The sequence below is a fragment of the Vitis vinifera genome, chromosome 19 (assembly GCF_030704535.1).
Source record: "Vitis vinifera cultivar Pinot Noir 40024 chromosome 19, ASM3070453v1".
NCBI lineage: Eukaryota > Viridiplantae > Streptophyta > Magnoliopsida > Vitales > Vitaceae > Vitis > Vitis vinifera.
The window spans coordinates 14,240,370-14,260,000 of NC_081823.1; the positions used below are offsets into that span (position 1 = coordinate 14,240,370).

At 34.1% G+C, this 19,631-nt stretch overlaps 1 protein-coding gene across 2 annotated transcripts; it reads left to right on the forward strand.

Moving 5' to 3' along the window:
- Positions 1-3,365: 3,365 nt before the first annotated feature.
- On the forward strand, positions 3,366-11,966 carry LOC104877705 (uncharacterized). 2 transcript variants are annotated; one of them, XM_059735571.1, is made up of 6 exons: positions 3,366-3,539; positions 3,988-4,083; positions 4,175-4,235; positions 4,364-4,488; positions 4,857-5,997; positions 11,501-11,966. In XM_059735571.1, exons 1-6 carry the CDS (start codon positions 3,426-3,428, stop codon positions 11,767-11,769), a joined length of 1,806 nt encoding a protein of 601 aa, XP_059591554.1. In that variant the 5' UTR covers positions 3,366-3,425; the 3' UTR covers positions 11,770-11,966. The 2 variants fall into 2 exon arrangements, with proteins under 2 accessions (XP_059591554.1, XP_059591555.1); XM_059735572.1 differs by lacking the exons at positions 3,988-4,083; positions 4,175-4,235 and having other exon boundaries at positions 3,451-3,539; positions 4,295-4,488.
- Positions 11,967-19,631: the final 7,665 nt, after the last annotated feature.

The window sequence follows — 19,631 nt, forward strand, 5'->3', positions numbered from 1 at the left end:
ATCTTATTTCTTATCACGGGCACAATAGCAACCAAATTAGTATATCAATCTTTTATTAAGAAACTTTGATCTCTTATGAGGATATCGTATCCTTTTTTTTAAGATTTGACCAAAACTTAATATATTAATTTTTTTAACATATATTAGAGATTTGAAACAAAAATTGATGCCTTCTATTTAAAAAAGAACTAAATTATTATTAGACATACTAATTTTGTGAACCATTTGAAGCATTGGATTCTTGACTTCTTAAGCTTCAAAACTATATGTAGCCTGCCCTAAGAAACTGAAGAGAGGCAGTCTTGATTTTGAGTCAAAGTGAAAGGTGTTGTACTGCCATGGATCTAAAAATAGAAAAAGAAACTTTCAAAAATCTTTTTCTCTTATCATCTCCTTCCCTTTGTACTTTTGCCCTAGTTCCGCCCGGCACTGAAGTCGACCCTCCTAACATGTCATATTTGGTTGCTTGAAGAAAGAAAAGAAAACTTGGGAGTAATTTGTTTTTGGGTTGCAACCAAATCCAAAATAACCACATTCCCAATTTTAATGATACGTGTATACAATAGGTCCAAATTATATGGAGTGTATCCACAAAATAGTGGTTGACTAGGATTTGTTAGTTAACTTTCCATTCTTCTTCACCCTCTACTGATTCAGCTCCCAAGTTGCAAGGAAATGGATCCATGTGTACAACGCCTCGCCATGAATAAATCACGTAAATTTTTTTTTGTTCTAAATATTAATTTAAATATTTTTTTTTTAAAAAAAAACCTTATCATTTTATCTTAATAAGTAACATAAACATGTGTAAGAATCTGTGTTGAATTGATAGCAACATATTATCCCTATCCATATATACATATATTAAAAAAAGTTATGCAATATGCAAATGTTTTTAGGTCTAAAAATATCAATTTAAATATTCAAAAAACTATTTTTATTAATGAATAATTTAACCTATGTGTACACGAAAAACAAAATTAGGGTAAGCTTGGGTTAAATGTCCAACAACCCTTCGAAACCTGAACTTGTGCATTATTATTATTATTATTATTATTATTATTTTCTAATTTTATTATATAGAAAAAAAAATCTATTAAGATGTATGATACAAACCAAATGAAGATTAATATGAACATAATTTACTATAAGAAAGATGTTATCTCAATATAAATCTTACTAAGGTTTTGAGAATTTGAAATTATCATTCAACAAATTAATAATATGACTTACTAAGGTTATATTTGAAATTAATTAAACAGGAAGTGAGAATATTAGCATATTTTAATAATATGACTTACTAAGGTTATATTTGAAATTAATACACTCTACTTTGTATGTGCGTGTTATTTTTTATTTTTTATTTATTTATTTTATTTATTTTTAAAGTATGTAATAGAAGTAGAAGTAAGTAGTTTCCATTTGAGAAAAAATTTATAGTTATAAATATCATATCAAAATTTTACATTATGATAACTTTATTTGTATTATGATTAATCTTCTAATTTTGAGAATTTTTGTAGATTTATGTCGAGATAAGTAAATTATCTTTATATTATTAATCTTTATTCAGTTTATATATATATTGAAAATTAATCTCCATGTTTGTATCATACTTCTTAATAGATTTTTTTTCTACATAATATAATCAGAAAAAAATTTAAATTAGAGGATGAATTCTACTAATTTTAATAACTAATATATTTTGTCATAAAATTAAATTAAAAATATAAGTGGTGATCCTCCATTAGTATTTTCCCTTATTTTCTTAGGAAATGAATTTTTGTGGATGTACTCCCTATAATTTTTAAATAATATAGAATTAAATAATATACATGAACTAGATAACTTTTCTATTATGACGAATCAACCCATGATTTGGGATGTTTGCCAACTTTCCCATTAAGAAAGAGTAGTAATATTTTCAACACTTTCCCGTAGGTTGATGTAATATCTTCAATACTTTTCCTCGGGTAGATGCAAAGATATTTATCAATGGTAGCTTTATTAATTTTTAGACTAATGAATTGTTCATTTTTTTTTTCCAATTATTATAGTATCTTTGATAATTCAATTTTGAGTTTATGAATAGTTATTTATGCTAAAATAGTAAATGGTAATTTTCCTTTATGATTTTGTGGCATTTAGCTTTTAGAGTCTATTTGACATCGATTCAAAAATATGAGGCGCTTGGGAAAATTTAGGAAAAATTTATAATAAGAAATTTATGGATAAAAATTGGATTACAATAACTTTATTATTTCTTTTTTTATACATAATTATATTTTTATAGATTCTCACTAAAGAAATGAACTTCATATCAAACAACACTTTGGATTCAATTTATGAATACGTTTAACAATTTTTAAAAATAATTTGGAACTCAAAAATGAGATTTAATAACCAAAAAAAAGCAATAAATTAGAATTGATATATCATGAGTCATAACTTTAACTTTATTGTTTCTCATACAAATACAATGATATTTTTAAAATTTTATCACTAGACAAGTAGATTATAAATTCTTTAAATTCAAGAATGTAATTTAAATATATTTAAAATTTTCAAGAATGATTTGAAATTCAAAAAAATGACCCAAACAATTATAAATTAAATAAAAACATTTTAGAATATTTTGTTAGTAATTGATTATTAAATGTGTGAAACTTTGGCTTATTTACATCTCAAAAAAGTCTAACTTCATTCATTATTCATTTTAAATAAAATATTATTAATTATTATTATATTTAAATTATTATTATTTATTTTTAACAAAAAAAAAATTAAAGATATGTTAATATTCATATATTTCTAACATATACTAAAATAGTACATTTTTTATAAAAAAAATATAATTTATGATTTTATTATAATATTATTATTCATATTTTATTAAAATCTATTTACTTTTTAATTTATTTGTAATTATAAAACTATTTTTATTTTTAATAATATTTGAATTAAATTTAATTAATATTATACAAATTTACAATGTTTTTATAAAATCAAAATAGAAAAATTATTTTAAAAACATTTTTTTTGAACAAATTTTCTATTTTTTATTTTTAAAAAGAACTTGTGAAATAATTTTATTTTTATAAAACATTAAAAAGATTTTTTTTTCAACTTAAAAACAGTTTTTCAAAAAATGAGAACAAAACACAGTGAAAAGGCCCAAAGTTTTTCATTTTGTAATTATGGAATAACTAATTTTGATTAAAAAATTATGGAATAACTAATTTTTCTTATGTGGCAGTATTTGGTTGGTCAGTGCAATCTGCCGCAAAATCTCGCCACAGACTCAGGTGAATTTCCCGCCGACATGGCTGTTTATATATTGATCCTCCAAAACCAACTAATAATTAACCAGTTAGAGAGAGTACTCTAAGTTTTCTCGAGAACCAAACACCAAGATTACCGAGAAGATGGACTTGCACCGATCAACACTGCTGCAGACAGATCAAGCTGTCGACAAGCATTTCAACCGGGAGAATTGCAAGTTCCATGCTGATGATCTTCACGTCCATGGAATCATAAAGGTTACGCCAAAAAGAAGAACAATCTTCACTTTTCTGTTTTTTCTTTCCTTCTTTATTAATCTTTTTAATTCTGAGTGCATGCATTTCTTGGTTTCTTGGTATACTGCTTTATTCATCCATCCCTCAAATTGCGAGAAAATCAGTCCATTCGTACGGTGTCTTGCCATGAATAACTATGACAGCTTCACGTGGACGGTTGACACTCCACCCAGTATGTTACAAGGCTAGAGGGTCTTGTTTGGTTGGGGAGAAAGTGTAGGGAAATGGAAGGAACCAAAATCTTTTAACACTGCATGGTCTCAAATTTTGGGTTTCTTCAAGAATAAGAGAACTTGTCTGGTTCTGTTTTTCGTTTGTTTTCTCTGGAACAAAATAGGGGAGGATAAAAATTTCTGTTCTCAGTAACATCCTTGTTTGATTTTTGATGTTCTTTCACTTCTTTGTACAGAGAAAGCTGGACGATATTGTGAATAAAAATATCAAACCTTTCGCTATCTGCTGTCTGAAAAATATTGCGTCAAGGATGAGGAACACCACCTCCTTGGTGAGATTAATTCTACAAATTCTGTCAAGTTACTCCGAAATTAAACAAATCATTTTTCACAAACTTCTTGTTGTGATCTGATTGAGAGCAGATGGAACCCAAAGTCGGAACTTGCATAAGACAGAAATGGCCAGTTCAAGATAATTTAAGCGGTAATTAGTCTATGGCTTTTCTTCTGACTCTTTCCCCCCCGTTTTCTATGAACTTGCAGAGAAAATGAAGGGGAAAAAAAAGAGTGGGGTTTTATTTAGATTTTAAGCAATGAAGAGTTTGATTACAGTGGCAGATATGAAGTTAATTATGTTCAAGCCAGCACTACTTCTTGGTGCCCAAACCAATATTTCACAGCTGCTGCAACTTCCTCAATTCATTGGAGGAATTTCTCCTCCTGGATCTTTTCACCAGGTAATCAATAAAGAAATAACCTTTCTTTGTTGAAAAATGAAGGAAATTAACATGGATATATTTAAAAATTGTTTTTATTTTCAGCAATAAGATGAATCACTATGCTAAACAACTTGCAATTCATCAATGTATATATCCTTTCATTCATTATCAGTTTCTTTTCTTTTCTTTTTGTTCTTTTTTTTTTCAATTTCAAAGGAAAAAAAATAATTCTGGTAATAGAAATGTTTTCTATTGGTTTCGTTTCCAGACACTGAAGCTACGAAAGTAGTTGTGTCAAATACCTCCCTTGACTTCTTTTGCTTTCTGGGTTGCAAACCAAGAAAATATACTCTTCTGCTTTGTTTTATTTTCTTTTCTTTTCTCAGCAACCAAATGGACATCAATGCCTGATGAGCTCCGATGCACCAAGGCCAGGCGCATCACCTGGTAGTCCTGGTCGCACACCGCCAACTAGTCCTCCTTGCAGCGCACCATCACCTGGTCATCCTGGAAGCGCACCACCACCAACTGATCCTCCTGGCAGCTGCGCAGCACCACCTAGTTCCCTTGGAAGCGCACCACCACTCGGTAATCCTGATGCGCCACCACCAAGTGGTCCTCCTGGCAGTGAGCCATCACCAAGTCCTCCTGGAAGTGCACCACCAACTGATCCTCCTGGCAGCGCAGTACCACCACCTGGCAGTACCCGTGCGCCACCACCAACCGGTCCTCCTGGCAGTGAGCCATCACCAAGTCCTCCTGGAAGTGCACCACCAACTGATCCTCCTGGCAGCGCAGCACCACCACCTGGCAGTCCCGGTGCGCCACCACCAACCGGTCCTCCTGGCAGTGAACCACCACCTAGTTCCCCTGGCAGCGCACCACCACCTGGTCTTCCTCCTAGCCCACCTCGTACTCCTGGTGCACCATCATCTGGCCCTCTGCCTAGATCACCTCCTCGTCGTAGTGCAGCAACACCTGCTAGTTTACTACTTAGACCACATGGTCGTCCACTTCGTTTTCCACTTAGACGAGGTCGTCCTGGTCCCTCACCACTTGGTCTTCCGCCTAGACAATCCGATACTCCTGATGCACCACCACCATGTTCTCCACCAAAATCAACTGCACCAAACAGGGGGGAAGCATCAAGCTCAGGGACAAAGGGAGGGAGAACCAGTGAATCAGAAAATAGAAAAAATCCCACTCAAAGGAATTGGGAGCTTAAGCCGTATCCTGCGGGTGCTTTGTCAGCGCCGCCGACAACTTCAGTTATTCATCCTCGTCGTCCGCCTACATCTCCACCTTATCGTATTATTGGTACGTCTAAACCTGTACCTACACCATACACTGGTATAAAGCCAGCACCATATCATCCGCCAAATTATCCACCAAAACCAACTGCACCTGTACCTACACCATACACTGGTAGGGGAAAGCCACCACCATATTATCCACCCAAATCAACTACACCAAACAGGAGGGAAGAATCAAGCTTAAGGACATGGAGAGAGAGTCCAGGAGCATCATGTTGGGAATTGTCCCAAATTCCTAATTAGTAAATATTCCTTTTTGTAAAGAATATTGTATAGAATATTTCTAGGTTGATATATTATTGTAATATTAGACTTCCTTATAGAATAAGGAAGGTTGTTGGAAATATCTCTATAAATATTCTAGGTCATGAGGGGAAAAAGTTATGAGATGGAGATGGGCCTATAGAGACTATACGAGGTGGATAGAGATGTGAGGAAGAACGGGAGGTACCTGGTGGAGCGAGAAGGCTCGTAGTAAGGTATGGATACAAGGAGTGGGGAAACATGGGATGTTTCAGGAACCCAATAGTTGTATCTAGTCCTATCCTCTGTAATATTCTCTATTGTATAGTGGAATTATTCTCTCTCATCCGTGGACGTAGGCATGGTTGGCCGAACCACGTTAAAACCTCGTGTACCGTATGTGTGATTGTTTTATCTTTGTGTTATTGAAGTAACATTGTTGGCATCAAAGCTTTCGTTGACACTACAATTGGTATCAGAGCTTGGGTTGAAGATTTCTGGAAGAGTAAAATATCACAAAGCACACAAGATGAAAACAAAAGGAATTTTCACTGAAGGTGGAGTCAATTGCTCTTTCGTGGTGATATGATACAAAAAGGTTTGTGTCATGGAGAGATTGAAAATTAACTTCATGTAATTTGGTCCAAGGTGGAGATTTTATAGAGATATTTCTAAAAACCTTCCTTATTGTAGGGAATTAAACCGAATTCCCAACCCGTGAGAAACAAAAAATTAGAGAAAACACACGCCAAAGAAAAAACAATCACACACACAAGACAGTATTTACGTGGTTCGGCAATTTGCCTACGTCCACGGAATTGTAGGGATATCACTATTATCAGGGAAGAATACAGAGTACAACTTGGCGGCTACAATATTCTCTATATATATATAGCATGACAACCCTATCATACTAAAAACCCTAATTACAAAAGGTGGTTCCACAATGGGCTAAACGGGCCCAACAGACCTCAATAAATCTCCCATTAAAAAGGCCATGCAATATTATTCGGGTCGGGTTGTCAAACCGGATCAAACAAAACTAGGCTCCACAAAGCCCAACAAATCTCCCACTTGGAGACTAGTCCAATCACCAACATCAAACCGCTATCCTCCAAGAAACGATCTCTCATCCCTACAACTCATCCTCCTGTCCTCAAGCTAGAAGACCAATTGAAGCTGCGCACAGCTTCAACTTCTCAATAGTGACACCCTTAGTCAACATGTCTGCAGGGTTCTTAGATCCACAAATCTTCTCAAGTATTACCAGTTTATCCTCAACAAGATAACGGATAAAGTGGTATTTTGTTTGTATATGTTTCGACTTTGAATGAAAAGCCGAATTTTTGGCAAGAAAAATTGCACTCTGACTGTCACTGTGTAGAATGCCCATCTCCTGCTTCTTACCCAATTCATCTAAGAAACCATGTAGCCAAATCATCTCCTTTCCAGCTTCAGTTGCTGCAACATACTCAGCTTCTGTAGTAGACAAAGTAACAATCTTCTGTAGATTTGAAGTCCATGATATAGCTGTACCACCTAGAGTAAAAACAAACCCAGTAGTACTTTTTCTACTATCAATATCACCAGCAAAATCAGCATCTACATAACCCTGCAGTTTCAAACTTGCACCTGTGAAGCAAAGACATGTATCTAATGAACCCTTCAGATATCTTAAAATCCACTTGACTGCCTCCCAATGCTGCTTTCCAGGCCTACTCATGAATCTGCTCACAACTCCCACTGCATGTGCAATGTCTGGTCTTGTACACACCATAGCATACATCAAGCTGCCAATAGCTGAGGCATAGGGCACCTTGCTCATATGGTCCCTTTCTTCTTCTGTTTTTGGTGACTGTTCTTTGCTTAGTTTGAAATGACTACCCAAGGGTGTGCTCACTGGTTTAGCTTCATTCATGTTGAACCTGCTGAGAACTTTCTTCACATACTCTGACTGTGAAAGCTTCAATGTACCATTAGCCTTGTCTCTAATGATTCTCATACCAAGGATTTGCTTTGCAGTTCCCAAATCCTTCATTGCAAACTGTTTGGACAATTGCTTCTTCAGATTATTAATCTTCTCAATGTCAGACCCTGCAATAAGCATATCATCCACATACAATAGTAATATGATATAAGAATTGTCAAAGGAATTAAAATAGCAACAGTGATCAGCTTCACATCTCTTGAACCCAATTCTATGCATAAAATTGTCAAACTTCTTGTACCACTGTCTAGGAGCTTGTTTAAGGCCATACAAGCTCTTTCTCAGTTTGCAGACTAGATTCTCTTGTCCCTGAACAATGAACCCTTCTGGTTGAATCATGTAAAGGTCTTCCTCCAAGTCACCATGAAGGAATGCTGTCTTCACATCTAACTGCTCAAGATGTAAGTTTTCTGCGGCCACCATTCCAAGTACAAGTCTAATTGTTGACATCTTCACAACTGGAGAAAATATCTCTGTGTAGTCAATGCCCTCCTTCTGCTGGAACCCTTTAACAACTAATCTGGCCTTGTAACGTTTGCTACCATCATGCTCATTCTTTATTCTGTATACCCACTTGTTGTGCAAAGCCTTCTTTCCTACTGGCAATTCAGTCAGTTGCCATGTCTGATTCCCCAACAGGGAATCCATCTCATCCTTCATGGCTAACTCCCACTTGCTTGAATTCTCATCTTGCAAGGCTTCATCATAACACTCTGGCTCACCACCATCAGTCAACAGGAGATAATTTAAAACAGGTGAATAACGCTGCGGAGGTCTAGTGTTCCTAGAAGATCTGCGAACTTCAACTATAGGTGTACTCAGATCTACCTGTGAATTTACATTCTCCTTATCTTCTTCACCCCCTTTTTGGACAGTACTTTCAGTCAATTCATCTAAGTTGACAAACTCAGATTTCTTTTGATCTATCTCTGTAACATCTGACGTTACAGTTGACCTATCCTTGTACATAACCTGTTCATTAAATATCACATTTCTACTTCTGATGATTTTCCTGTTTTGTTCATCCCAAAACCTATAGCCAAATTTCTCATCACCATAGCCAATGAAAAAACATATTTTTGACTTTGCATCAAGTTTACTACGAGCATCAGAATCAATATGAACATAAGAAACACAACCAAAAACTTTTAAATGTGAAAACTTCACCTCTTTACCGCTCCAAACCTCCTCAGGAAGTCTGAACTCCATGGGAACTGATGGTCCTCGGTTTATCAGGTAAGCTGCAGTGCTAACAGCATCAGCCCAAAAAGTTTTTGGTAGTCCAGCATGCAACCTCATACTTCTAGCACGCTCATTGAGAGTTCTATTCATGCGCTCAGCCACACCATTCTGTTGTGGTGTCCCAGGAATGGTCTTCTCTATCCTAATTCCCTGTGCAGCACAATACTCACTGAATCCTCCATCTATGTACTCTCCTCCATTATCTGACCTCAAACATTTTACTTTCAAACCTGTTTCTGTCTCAACCATGGCCTTCCACTTCTTAAAAGTTACAAATACATCAGATTTATTTTTCAGAAAATAAACCCATACCTTTCTACTTGAGTCATCAATAAAGGTGATGTAGTACCTTGAACCTCCTAGGGATGCAACCGGAGAAGGCCCCCACAAATCAGTGTGTACTAGTTCCAATTTTTCAGCCTTCGGTGTCCTGCTAGTTTTCAAGAAGCTCACCTTTTTTTGCTTTCCTAAGATGCAACTTTCACACATGTCAAAATCAATGGACTTCAATTCTGGTAGTTTTCCTTTTGACAGCAACATCTTCATCCATTTCTCACTCATGTGACCAAGTCTACGGTGCCATAGGCTTGTATCAGTACTTGCATCAGCAACTGCAATTGTGTCTCTTGGACATGAGGTCATATACAGAGTGCCAGTCTTCTTTCCACGAGCCAATACCCTAGCTCCCTTTGTAACCTTCCAAGTACCACCAACAAATAGTATTGCATGTCCTTCATCATCAAGTTGTCCAACAGAAATCAGATTCCTCCTCAGGTCAGGAATATGTCGAACCTTCTCCAGTAACCAAACAGACCCATTGGGCAACGATATCCGGACATCTCCCAGACCCACAACATCCAAGGCTGAACCATCAGCCAAATATACCTTACCAAAATCACCTGCAACATAATTCTGTATGATTTCTCGGTGTGGAGTGGTATGAAACGAAGCTCCTGAATCCAAAACCCAATCATCAAGTGGACTGTCTACTGCAAGAAGTAATGCATCCTGTACCTCTTCTGTTACAGCATTAGCAGAATCATCTTCATTCTTCTTCTTAGGGCTTTTGCATTGCCTTTTAAAGTGACCTGTTTTCCCACAATTCCAACATTGTACTTGTTGGCCTGATCTAGATTTGCTTCTGTTCCGATTAGAATTTCTGGAATTTGATCTACCCTGATTTGAATTTCTGTTTTTACCTCTGCCTCTTGTCTCAAGGTTTAGGGCAGAACCAGATCCTGAGGTTTCACCTGCATCTCTTCGGCGAATCTCCTCAGCCAGAATTAAATCTCGTATATCATTGTACTTGAGCTTTTCCTTTCCTGTAGAATTGCTTACTGCCATCCTCATTGCCTCCCAACTGTTTGGCAAAGAAGCCAAGACAATCAGAGCACGAATCTCATCATCAAAATCAATTTCTACAGACGACAATTGATTTGTGATTGTATTAAATTCATTCAGATGTTGTGCTACTGATGCATTCTCTGCCATCTTCAAATTGAACAATTTCTTCATCAGATGCACCTTATTGTTTGCGGATGGCTTTTCATACATACCGGACAAAGCCTTCATCAGATCTGTTGTGGTCTTCTCCTTTACAACATTGTGTGCAACAGACCTAGACAGAGTTAACCTAATAACTCCTAGAACCTGTCTGTCAAGAAGCGCCCATTCCTCAGCCTTCATACTCTCAGGTTTTGTCCCCAAAAGAGGCAGATGCAATTTCCTCCCATAGAGATAATCTTCAATCTGCATCCTCCAATACGCAAAGTCTGTGCCATCAAACTTTTCTATTCCAGACGCCTTTCCTGCTTCCTCTGCCATTGCTCCCACTCAAACCTAACCCTAGGCTCTGATACCAGTTGTAGGGAATTAAACCGAATTCCCAACCCGTGAGAAACAAAAAATTAGAGAAAACACACGCCAAAGAAAAAACAATCACACACACAAGACAGTATTTACGTGGTTCGGCAATTTGCCTACGTCCACGGAATTGTAGGGATATCACTATTATCAGGGAAGAATACAGAGTACAACTTGGCGGCTACAATATTCTCTATATATATATAGCATGACAACCCTATCATACTAAAAACCCTAATTACAAAAGGTGGTTCCACAATGGGCTAAACGGGCCCAACAGACCTCAATAAATCTCCCATTAAAAAGGCCATGCAATATTATTCGGGTCGGGTTGTCAAACCGGATCAAACAAAACTAGGCTCCACAAAGCCCAACACATCAGGCTCAAGGACAAAGGGAGGGAGTCAAGAACCACCAAACTCAGGGACAAAGGAAGGGAGGCAAGAACCAGCAGGCTCAGGGACAAAGGGAGGGAGTCAAGAACCATCAAGCTCAGTCACACAGAGTTCATCAAGCGCGGGAGGTATAACCAATGAACCAGAAAATAGGCAAAATCCCACTCAAAGGAATTGGGAGCTCAGGCCTTATCCTGCGAGTGCTTTGCCGGCGGACCCCCCCAAAAAAAACAAGTGCAATTGCTGCACGCAATAGACTGCTTGCTACTCACCAAAATCAACTGAAAACCACTTAAGCTCATAATGACTTCTTAGTTCATTTCATTTTTTTTGTTTCTCTGTCCTACTTTCTTCCCAGTTTTCTATGCACCCAAACAAATAAGTGGCCTAATGTTCATATTTTAGATTCAAAATACTATGAAAATTTTGTCACCTAAGGAAAGTAATTTTCAACACATATAGCACATTCTAGTCCCGGTTGATTTTGAAACCTAGATACTGCCTCAATGAAGTTATAAAAAAAAAATTCAACTTTGATTAGATACTAAAATAAATAGAGTAAGAATCTATTAGTATAGAAAGGATTTGTATGATATCTGATCTAGGGAAATATATATATTATATTGTGTCATCCAGAAAATTAAGTGATTCCTTCTTTCTTCTAACTTTGAAAGGATCGATAGATACTATCAAGGAGCAATTGTTCTGAATCAATCAATCAAGTTCGTTTTTCAAAAACATCATCAGAAAAAAAATTAAATGAAGTTTTTTTAAACATCGTAAAAGGAGATCTGTTTTGTTTGGCATTTATTCGAATAAAATCTTATGATTATTATGAACTCAATGGGACCTTCCCTCTCGAATCAGACAAACTTGGCCAAAGAGGGGGTGGATCAACTGGTAGCAAGAGAAGGGATCACTTGTTCTTTGAACAATTCTTTAAAAAAATGAATCTATCTGATTGATGAGTCATAAGACAATTCACGGTTCAGGTGCTTATTAAGAATAGGAATAATCCAATTGAGTTCATGGATTTACCTAGACACCAATCAGGACACTGGTTGTCAACATTTATGCAATATTTGGTCCCACTATACAATATACTCTTTCAATTGATAAACCTACAAAAAATTGGTCAAATCTGGAGTCAGACAGAAACAAGTTACAGGTACAAAAATTTTCATGAATAGCATACGGGGGCTTTTTTAAGTTGTTATTCCCACGAGGTAATTAAAAAAGAATTCAGAAATTGTCATAAGCCAAAGAAAAACATGACTGTATATTTCCAGAGCACCGCATTTGGAGAAACTCACAAGTACTGCAAAGCAAAGGGGAAAAAGTTTTATCACACCACCCGGCCAGTGCTGTCTTCAGTCATTCTACAAGCAAAAACCATCAGCAAGTACCACTGAGATTCCAGAAATTCACAGCATCTTGAAAATGTCGAATATTTCATGTCATTCAACTGTTGAGTCTCTCAAAGAAATGTAAATATCCCATATCCTTGGGGGCTTAATAGAAGACCCAACCTTGTCAAGGAAATCCGAATAGATAGAAGCTACATGCAGCTGCATTATCATGTAGTGGTAATCATCAAAAGAATGTAAATGTATAAAACAAAACAATAACAGAAGGGTATATAAGACACTAACTCCCTCCATCAGGCAATCCAGCATCGGCAGTAGGAGTACTACTTGTTGTAGCATCCATATCTGATGAACTAGCAGCAGCGGGATTGCTAAATATCCAATCAGTTGCTTTCTCAATATCGCCACCCTGCCAATCCCAAGAAGTAAGAGAAATCCCATGACCATATCTGTATATATTTTGCACTGTCTAGGCCTTTGCCTAGTTTGTACTTTGGGCTCAAGTCCATGGACCTGTCTCTCAAGTAGGGATAGCAACAGGGCGGGTTCAAGATGGGTTGCCCCATCCCAACCGCGCCCCATTTATTCAAAACAAATCCCATCCCCGTCCCATTTAAAAAATTAAACGGGGCGGGGCCGGTATGATAAATTCCTATACTCGCCCCGCTCTGCCCCACCCCGTTTAACTTTTTTTAATTTTCTTTTTAAAAATTACTTTAAAATTTTTTAATTACATTAAATTAAATATATTTTATAAATAATTAAATTATTATATTTTTATAACTTATTTTATTAAAAATATTTTATTATTTTTCTATATATTAAAAATAGTAAAATAAAAATTAAATTAAATTAATTTTATATATAATCGGGGCGGGCCCCGTCTTGGGTTTTTTAAAAAATTTCTAAACCCGTCCCAAACCCGTTTATTAAAATTGAACCCCTTCCCATTAGGGGAAAGTACCCGAAACCCCCCGCCCTCCATTGCCCTCCCTACTCTCAAGCTTAGTAAAGGGAAGGAAATATCTCCAAATTTATTATTTATTTATCTCAATGCAAAACCATTTGACAGTAATTTTTAAAAGTGTTCTTAATCTTTAAAAAAACTTAAAAGCGTTTTTAAAATGAAAAATAACTATTTGATAATATTTTGAAAGAGATGTTTCTTTAAAAAAACTCATATATTCCTAAAATATCATTTTCCGTTATTCTCCATTTTTCTTTCACTTTCCACTTTCTTCTCACTCTTCTCTTCCTCTGTCACTTCCCTTTCATAAAAATATTTTTTTTAGTTTTTTTAAATATATATATATATATATATATATATATATTTTAATAAAAGTTTTTGGTTTATTATAATATTACTACTATCTATAAAAAAAAATTATGTTGAATGTCGACTGTTTTTTTGCATCTAAATATCATTTTAAATACTTAAAAAGAAACTAATTATTTTTATTAGTGAATAATAAGAAGATTTGTATAAGAAACTATAACGTCGAAATGTTTTAATGACAATGTTCTTACTAAAGTGTTTTTGAGAGAATCAAATAGTTTTTTATAAAGCATTATAACTGGTTTTTCAAATTTTTAAAAACATTTTTAAAATTTTATTAAATGTGAAATTTTCAAAAAAAATATTGAAACATCCTATCTTGAGGTATGGGCTAAATACAAAGTAGCAAATAGTTATCTATCTATATAAAATAGGAAAAAGAACCATATTAATAGTGCATTTGGTACTAATATTAAAAAATATTTATAATATTTTTAACTTGAATGATAAAATTTTTTAACTGTTAAAAATATTAGAAACGTGTCATAAAATCATTATGAAACGGACTTGCTTTAAAGTATTAGAAATACTATAAATGCTTTCAAAAATCACTGTCAAACACACTAAAATTAAGTATAACACCACTTATAGCATTTTATAACATTTTTAATTTACATTTTTGATAACATTTTATGTTATTAACATTAACGAAACTAAACCACTAAATCACTTCACACATGAGAAACCACTAAACCAATTGATAAATTACTCAATCACCTTTTACTCCGTATGAATGTAATTTCCTTTTTTCCCCTAAGAAGCATATTATATATTTTTAACACACTTTGTCATGTACAATTTTGATTTAAAAAATTTGTGCACGTGGCAATATTTGTTGGTCACTTCAATCTTCGACAAAAGACTCACGACAGAGAAGCCAAACTCAAGGTCTGAATTTCCTGCCGACTATGCCCATATATATATAACCGCCAAACCCCCAACAACCATATTATAACTAGTTAGAGAGAGAGAGATGGTGTTCTAATCACTAATCAAAAGTGATTTTGTACTGTAATTTTTCTCGAGAACCAAACACACCAAGTTCACCAAGAAGACGGATTTCCATCCTGTGCACCCATCACCACTGCCACGGGAAGAGCAAGATGAAGATCTCAACGAACACTTCGACGTGGTAGCAGATGAATGCATGGCCAATGAAAACCAGTTGGAGTTTCGCAATTTCCGACTTCAACCTCTTCATGTCCATGCAATCGTAAAGCGTACGCCAATAAGAAGAACAATTTCAATTCCTTGTTTTTTCTTTTCTTTTCTTTTCTTTTCTTTTTTCCATAATCTTTCTTACGCTGAATGCACGCATTTCTTGGATTCTTGGTATGAATTACAATGATAGCTTCATGTCTTTCTTACGCTGAATGCACGCATTTCTTGGATTCTTGGTATGAATTACAATGATAGCTTCATGTCAATGCTTAAACCCGGCTGGTCATTATGTTTGTTTGGTGAAGAAATGTAGGAAAGGGAAGGAACAAAAATCATTGAATACTGTATGGTCTCAATTTTGGGGTTCTTCAAGAATAAGATAATTTGTTTAATGACAATTTCTATACCCAGTAACATTCTTATTTGTTTTTTGATGTTCGTTCATGTCTTGGAACAGAGAAAGGTTGAAGATGTGGAAGAAAATCTCAAACCTCTATCCATCTGCTGTCTGAGAATTGCTTCAAGGATGAGGGACGGCACCTTCTTGGTTCATATATAGATTTTTGGTAGGAGTAACTCTACAGATTCTGAGAAGTCAATCGGAAATCAAACATATCATTTTTCACATACTTAATCGTGCTGTGGTCTGATCGAGCAAATGATAATTATTATTTATTTTAATTTTCATAATTAATTATCTACCATAATTATCACAATTAAATTTTCTAGAGATAAATCTTATTTATTATGATAATTATCATAATTAATTAATCATGATAATTATAATATTTATTTGATTTTTTATTAGATTACCTTATATGACATGTTAATATATTATTAGCCAATTATTATGTGGCAGTTAATGAGTCAACATAAAATTTGTCCCTCTACAAATCCCTTCAAAAATTTGAAAGATTTGAAATAATAAATTTTATTTGGCTAGAATTTTAAGTCAAGGAACAAGTTTTCCAAACTTTTATTTTTTTTTTCACTATTTTTATTTTTCTTATTTTGAATTTTGATTCAAATTTCTTATTTATTTTTTTTAAGCTTTGCTTTTACTACTTTATTTATTTATTTAGTTTGATTTGTTTTTTTATTGGAAACTAGAAATCCTAATACCAAAAGGATTTGAAATAAAAAATTTAATTTGACCCAAAAAAATTTTAAGCCTATGAGCAAATTTTTGAAAAAAAAATTAATAATTAGAAATCCTAATGCCAAAAGGATTTGATATGTGAAATTTTATTGAAACCAATAAATTTAATTAGACATAAATCTTAAATTTCTCAAGTCTCTAAAAGCAATCAATTTGATTGGTGTTATTTATTTTTTATTTTTTTATCTGCACCTTTTATATTTTAAGATATTTTCTAATTTTTTTACTCGTCCAAGTTAAAATTTTTGTATATTTGGCAATATGAATGAAAAAAATTAGATGTTATTCAAAATATACTATGAGAAAGCTTAGTTGAAAGCTTCTATTATTGTGAGGTATTTGTTTCTTCCTTTCTCCTTTTTTTCTTTTTTTGTAACATATACCTTCTTCATTAATGGTGTTTTTTTTTTTTCATAGTCATTCTTATGCAAGGAAATTATATTCCTTCTTGTTCAAGATCGTTAAAGGGGAAGTGAAAATATAAATTTTTTATTTCTTTAATTTTGTTCTTTTTTCATTAGTGAAATTTGAGGATCTATTTCTTCTTTTTGTGATTATGGAAGAAGAATTATAGAAAAGCAAGTGAGCATGAAATTGATTCCTTTTGATTTCATAGTGATATTATCCTTACAGCCTACAAATAAGGATTTATGTATTAATAAAGGGAGACCGAACAACTAAGATATCTTCTCATAAATTTTTCTAAGAAATAAATACTTTCTAATGTACAAAAAATTTGAAATTCAAGGGCCAAGGCTGCTCTCTCTTCTCTTATCCTAATTAGGAAAAAAATGGTTTAATAATTAAGGTAAACTCTATCTAATGATCATTTGAAAAATGTAAATTTGTGTTTTAGCATGATTAATTCAAATACTATTTTCCTAATTGGATTAATTCAAAATTACTCTTAAGCTTCAAATACCATTTCAATAAAAACATTATAGAAAATTTAAAACTTAGATGAACAATATCTACAATATCAAAAACTATTATCATAATATATATATATATATATATTAAAAATTATTTTAAATTACAAGAGATGGTACAAAGTATCAAAATTAAAAATTTGCAATGAAGAATTTGTTTTCGGAATTACAACAATATAAAAAGTGCAATTTTTATTCAAAAAAAATAATGAAAGGTTGTTATTATTATTGAGAGGTTATTATTGCGAAGAAATTTTTATACCTGAACAAGATAATTCTCTAGATTTGCCTTTAACTTTCCAACAATACAAATGGGAGTAGACTATAAACTCAAAAGCAACATGACCAAGAACACACCACCTAGTGGTTTGGGTGCACCACCACCTAGTCATATGTCTAGACCTCCACCTAGACCATAAACTAGGGGAAAGTCTATGCCACCATCATATCATCCATTGATGAATCCTAAACCACTTTCTTTCTTATTTTCCATATAACTTTAAGTTATATTTGGCTCCCGAAAATTAAGAAATAAGAAAAAAAATAATTTTTAAGGTTTGATTTTACTATAAAAAAAAAGTAAAAAAAATAAATATAATTAAAATTAGTAAAAAAATTATATAATTTTAAATTATTTAGTGTTTATGTAGAAGACTTAAAAAAGTGAAATAAGTTTGATGTAGAATATAAAAATATATTTTCCCTCAAGCTTTATGTGAACCGGATAAGCCTAAACGAAATGAGGAATTATTTTCCTACACAGAAAAGGAGGATAATATGGTGGTGGCTTTCCCTCAGTGTATGGTGTTGCTGCAGGTTTAGACATACCACGATAATAGGATAAGGAGGATGAATAGATGGAGGTGCTGGTGGAAGACCTGGTACAGTGGCGTTGCTCCAGGACTTGTACTACCGGATTGGCTATGTTTGGCTATGTTGTTTTTGAGCTTATGGCCACCTCCCCTTCGTACTTTGCCGCTAGCTCCTTCATGCATTGAAGTCGACCCTCCTGCGATGTCCATTTGGTTGCTGAGAAACGAAAAATAAATAAAAGAAAATTACAGGGTATATTTTCTTGGTTTGCAATCGTCACTGACACAGAAAGATCAAGCTGTCAACGAACATTGCAACACGGTTTCAGATGAATATATGGCCATTGAAAACCGGGTGAATCGCAAATTTCCGACTTGATGATCTTCACGTCCATTAACCTATAAGAAGAACAATCTTTACTCTTCTTGTTTTTTCTTTTCTTTTTTAATAATCTTTTTAATTCTGATCACATGCATTTACGTTTCAAACAATCTAGCCTTCCCTGTACAAAGAAGTGGAAGAACATCAAAAATCAAACAAGAACATTACTGAGAACAGCAATTTTCTCACTCCTCTATTTGGTTCCATACAAAACCAAGAAAAAACAGAACCAGACAAGTTATCTTATTCTTGAAGAACCCCAAAATTTGAGACCATGCAGTGTTCAAAGATTTTGGTTCCTTCCATTTCCCTACACTTTCTCCCCAACCAAACAAGATCCTTTAGCCTTGTAACATACTGGGTGGAGTGTCAGCCGTCCACATGAAGCTATCATAGTTATTCATGGCAAGATACCGCACAAATGGGCTGTTTTTCTCGTAATTTGAGGGTTGGATGAATAAAGCAGTATGCAAAGAAACCAAGAAACCAAAAGATGCATGTCAGAATCTTTGTGATTATTAAGAACGAAAAGAAAAAACACAAAAGTGAAGCCTTTATGATTGCATGGACGTGAAGGGAATCAAGCTGGAAATTCCGATTCTCCCAGTGCTTTCAATCGCCATGCATTCACCAGGTTGAAGCACTCGTCGAGAGCTTGATCTTTTTGTGGCAGTGACTGGTGCAAGTCCAGTTGGGTATGCGGAAGCATTCGTGGTCAACATGTATTTCCAATAGGAGGACGACCTAAACCTTGAGGTCCTGCTCTATCGCTGAATATATGCAATAAACAAGAAAATTAGGTTATAGTCAGTTGAAGATAAGATAGGGTAGGATATATATCCATACATATCCTATTAATATAATATTTTAAAGTAGCATAGATAATGAGATATTTTATGTTATATTATATTTATATGTAATTTATAAAATAAACAAAAAATAATATGAAATATATATTATTTTAAATGTTTA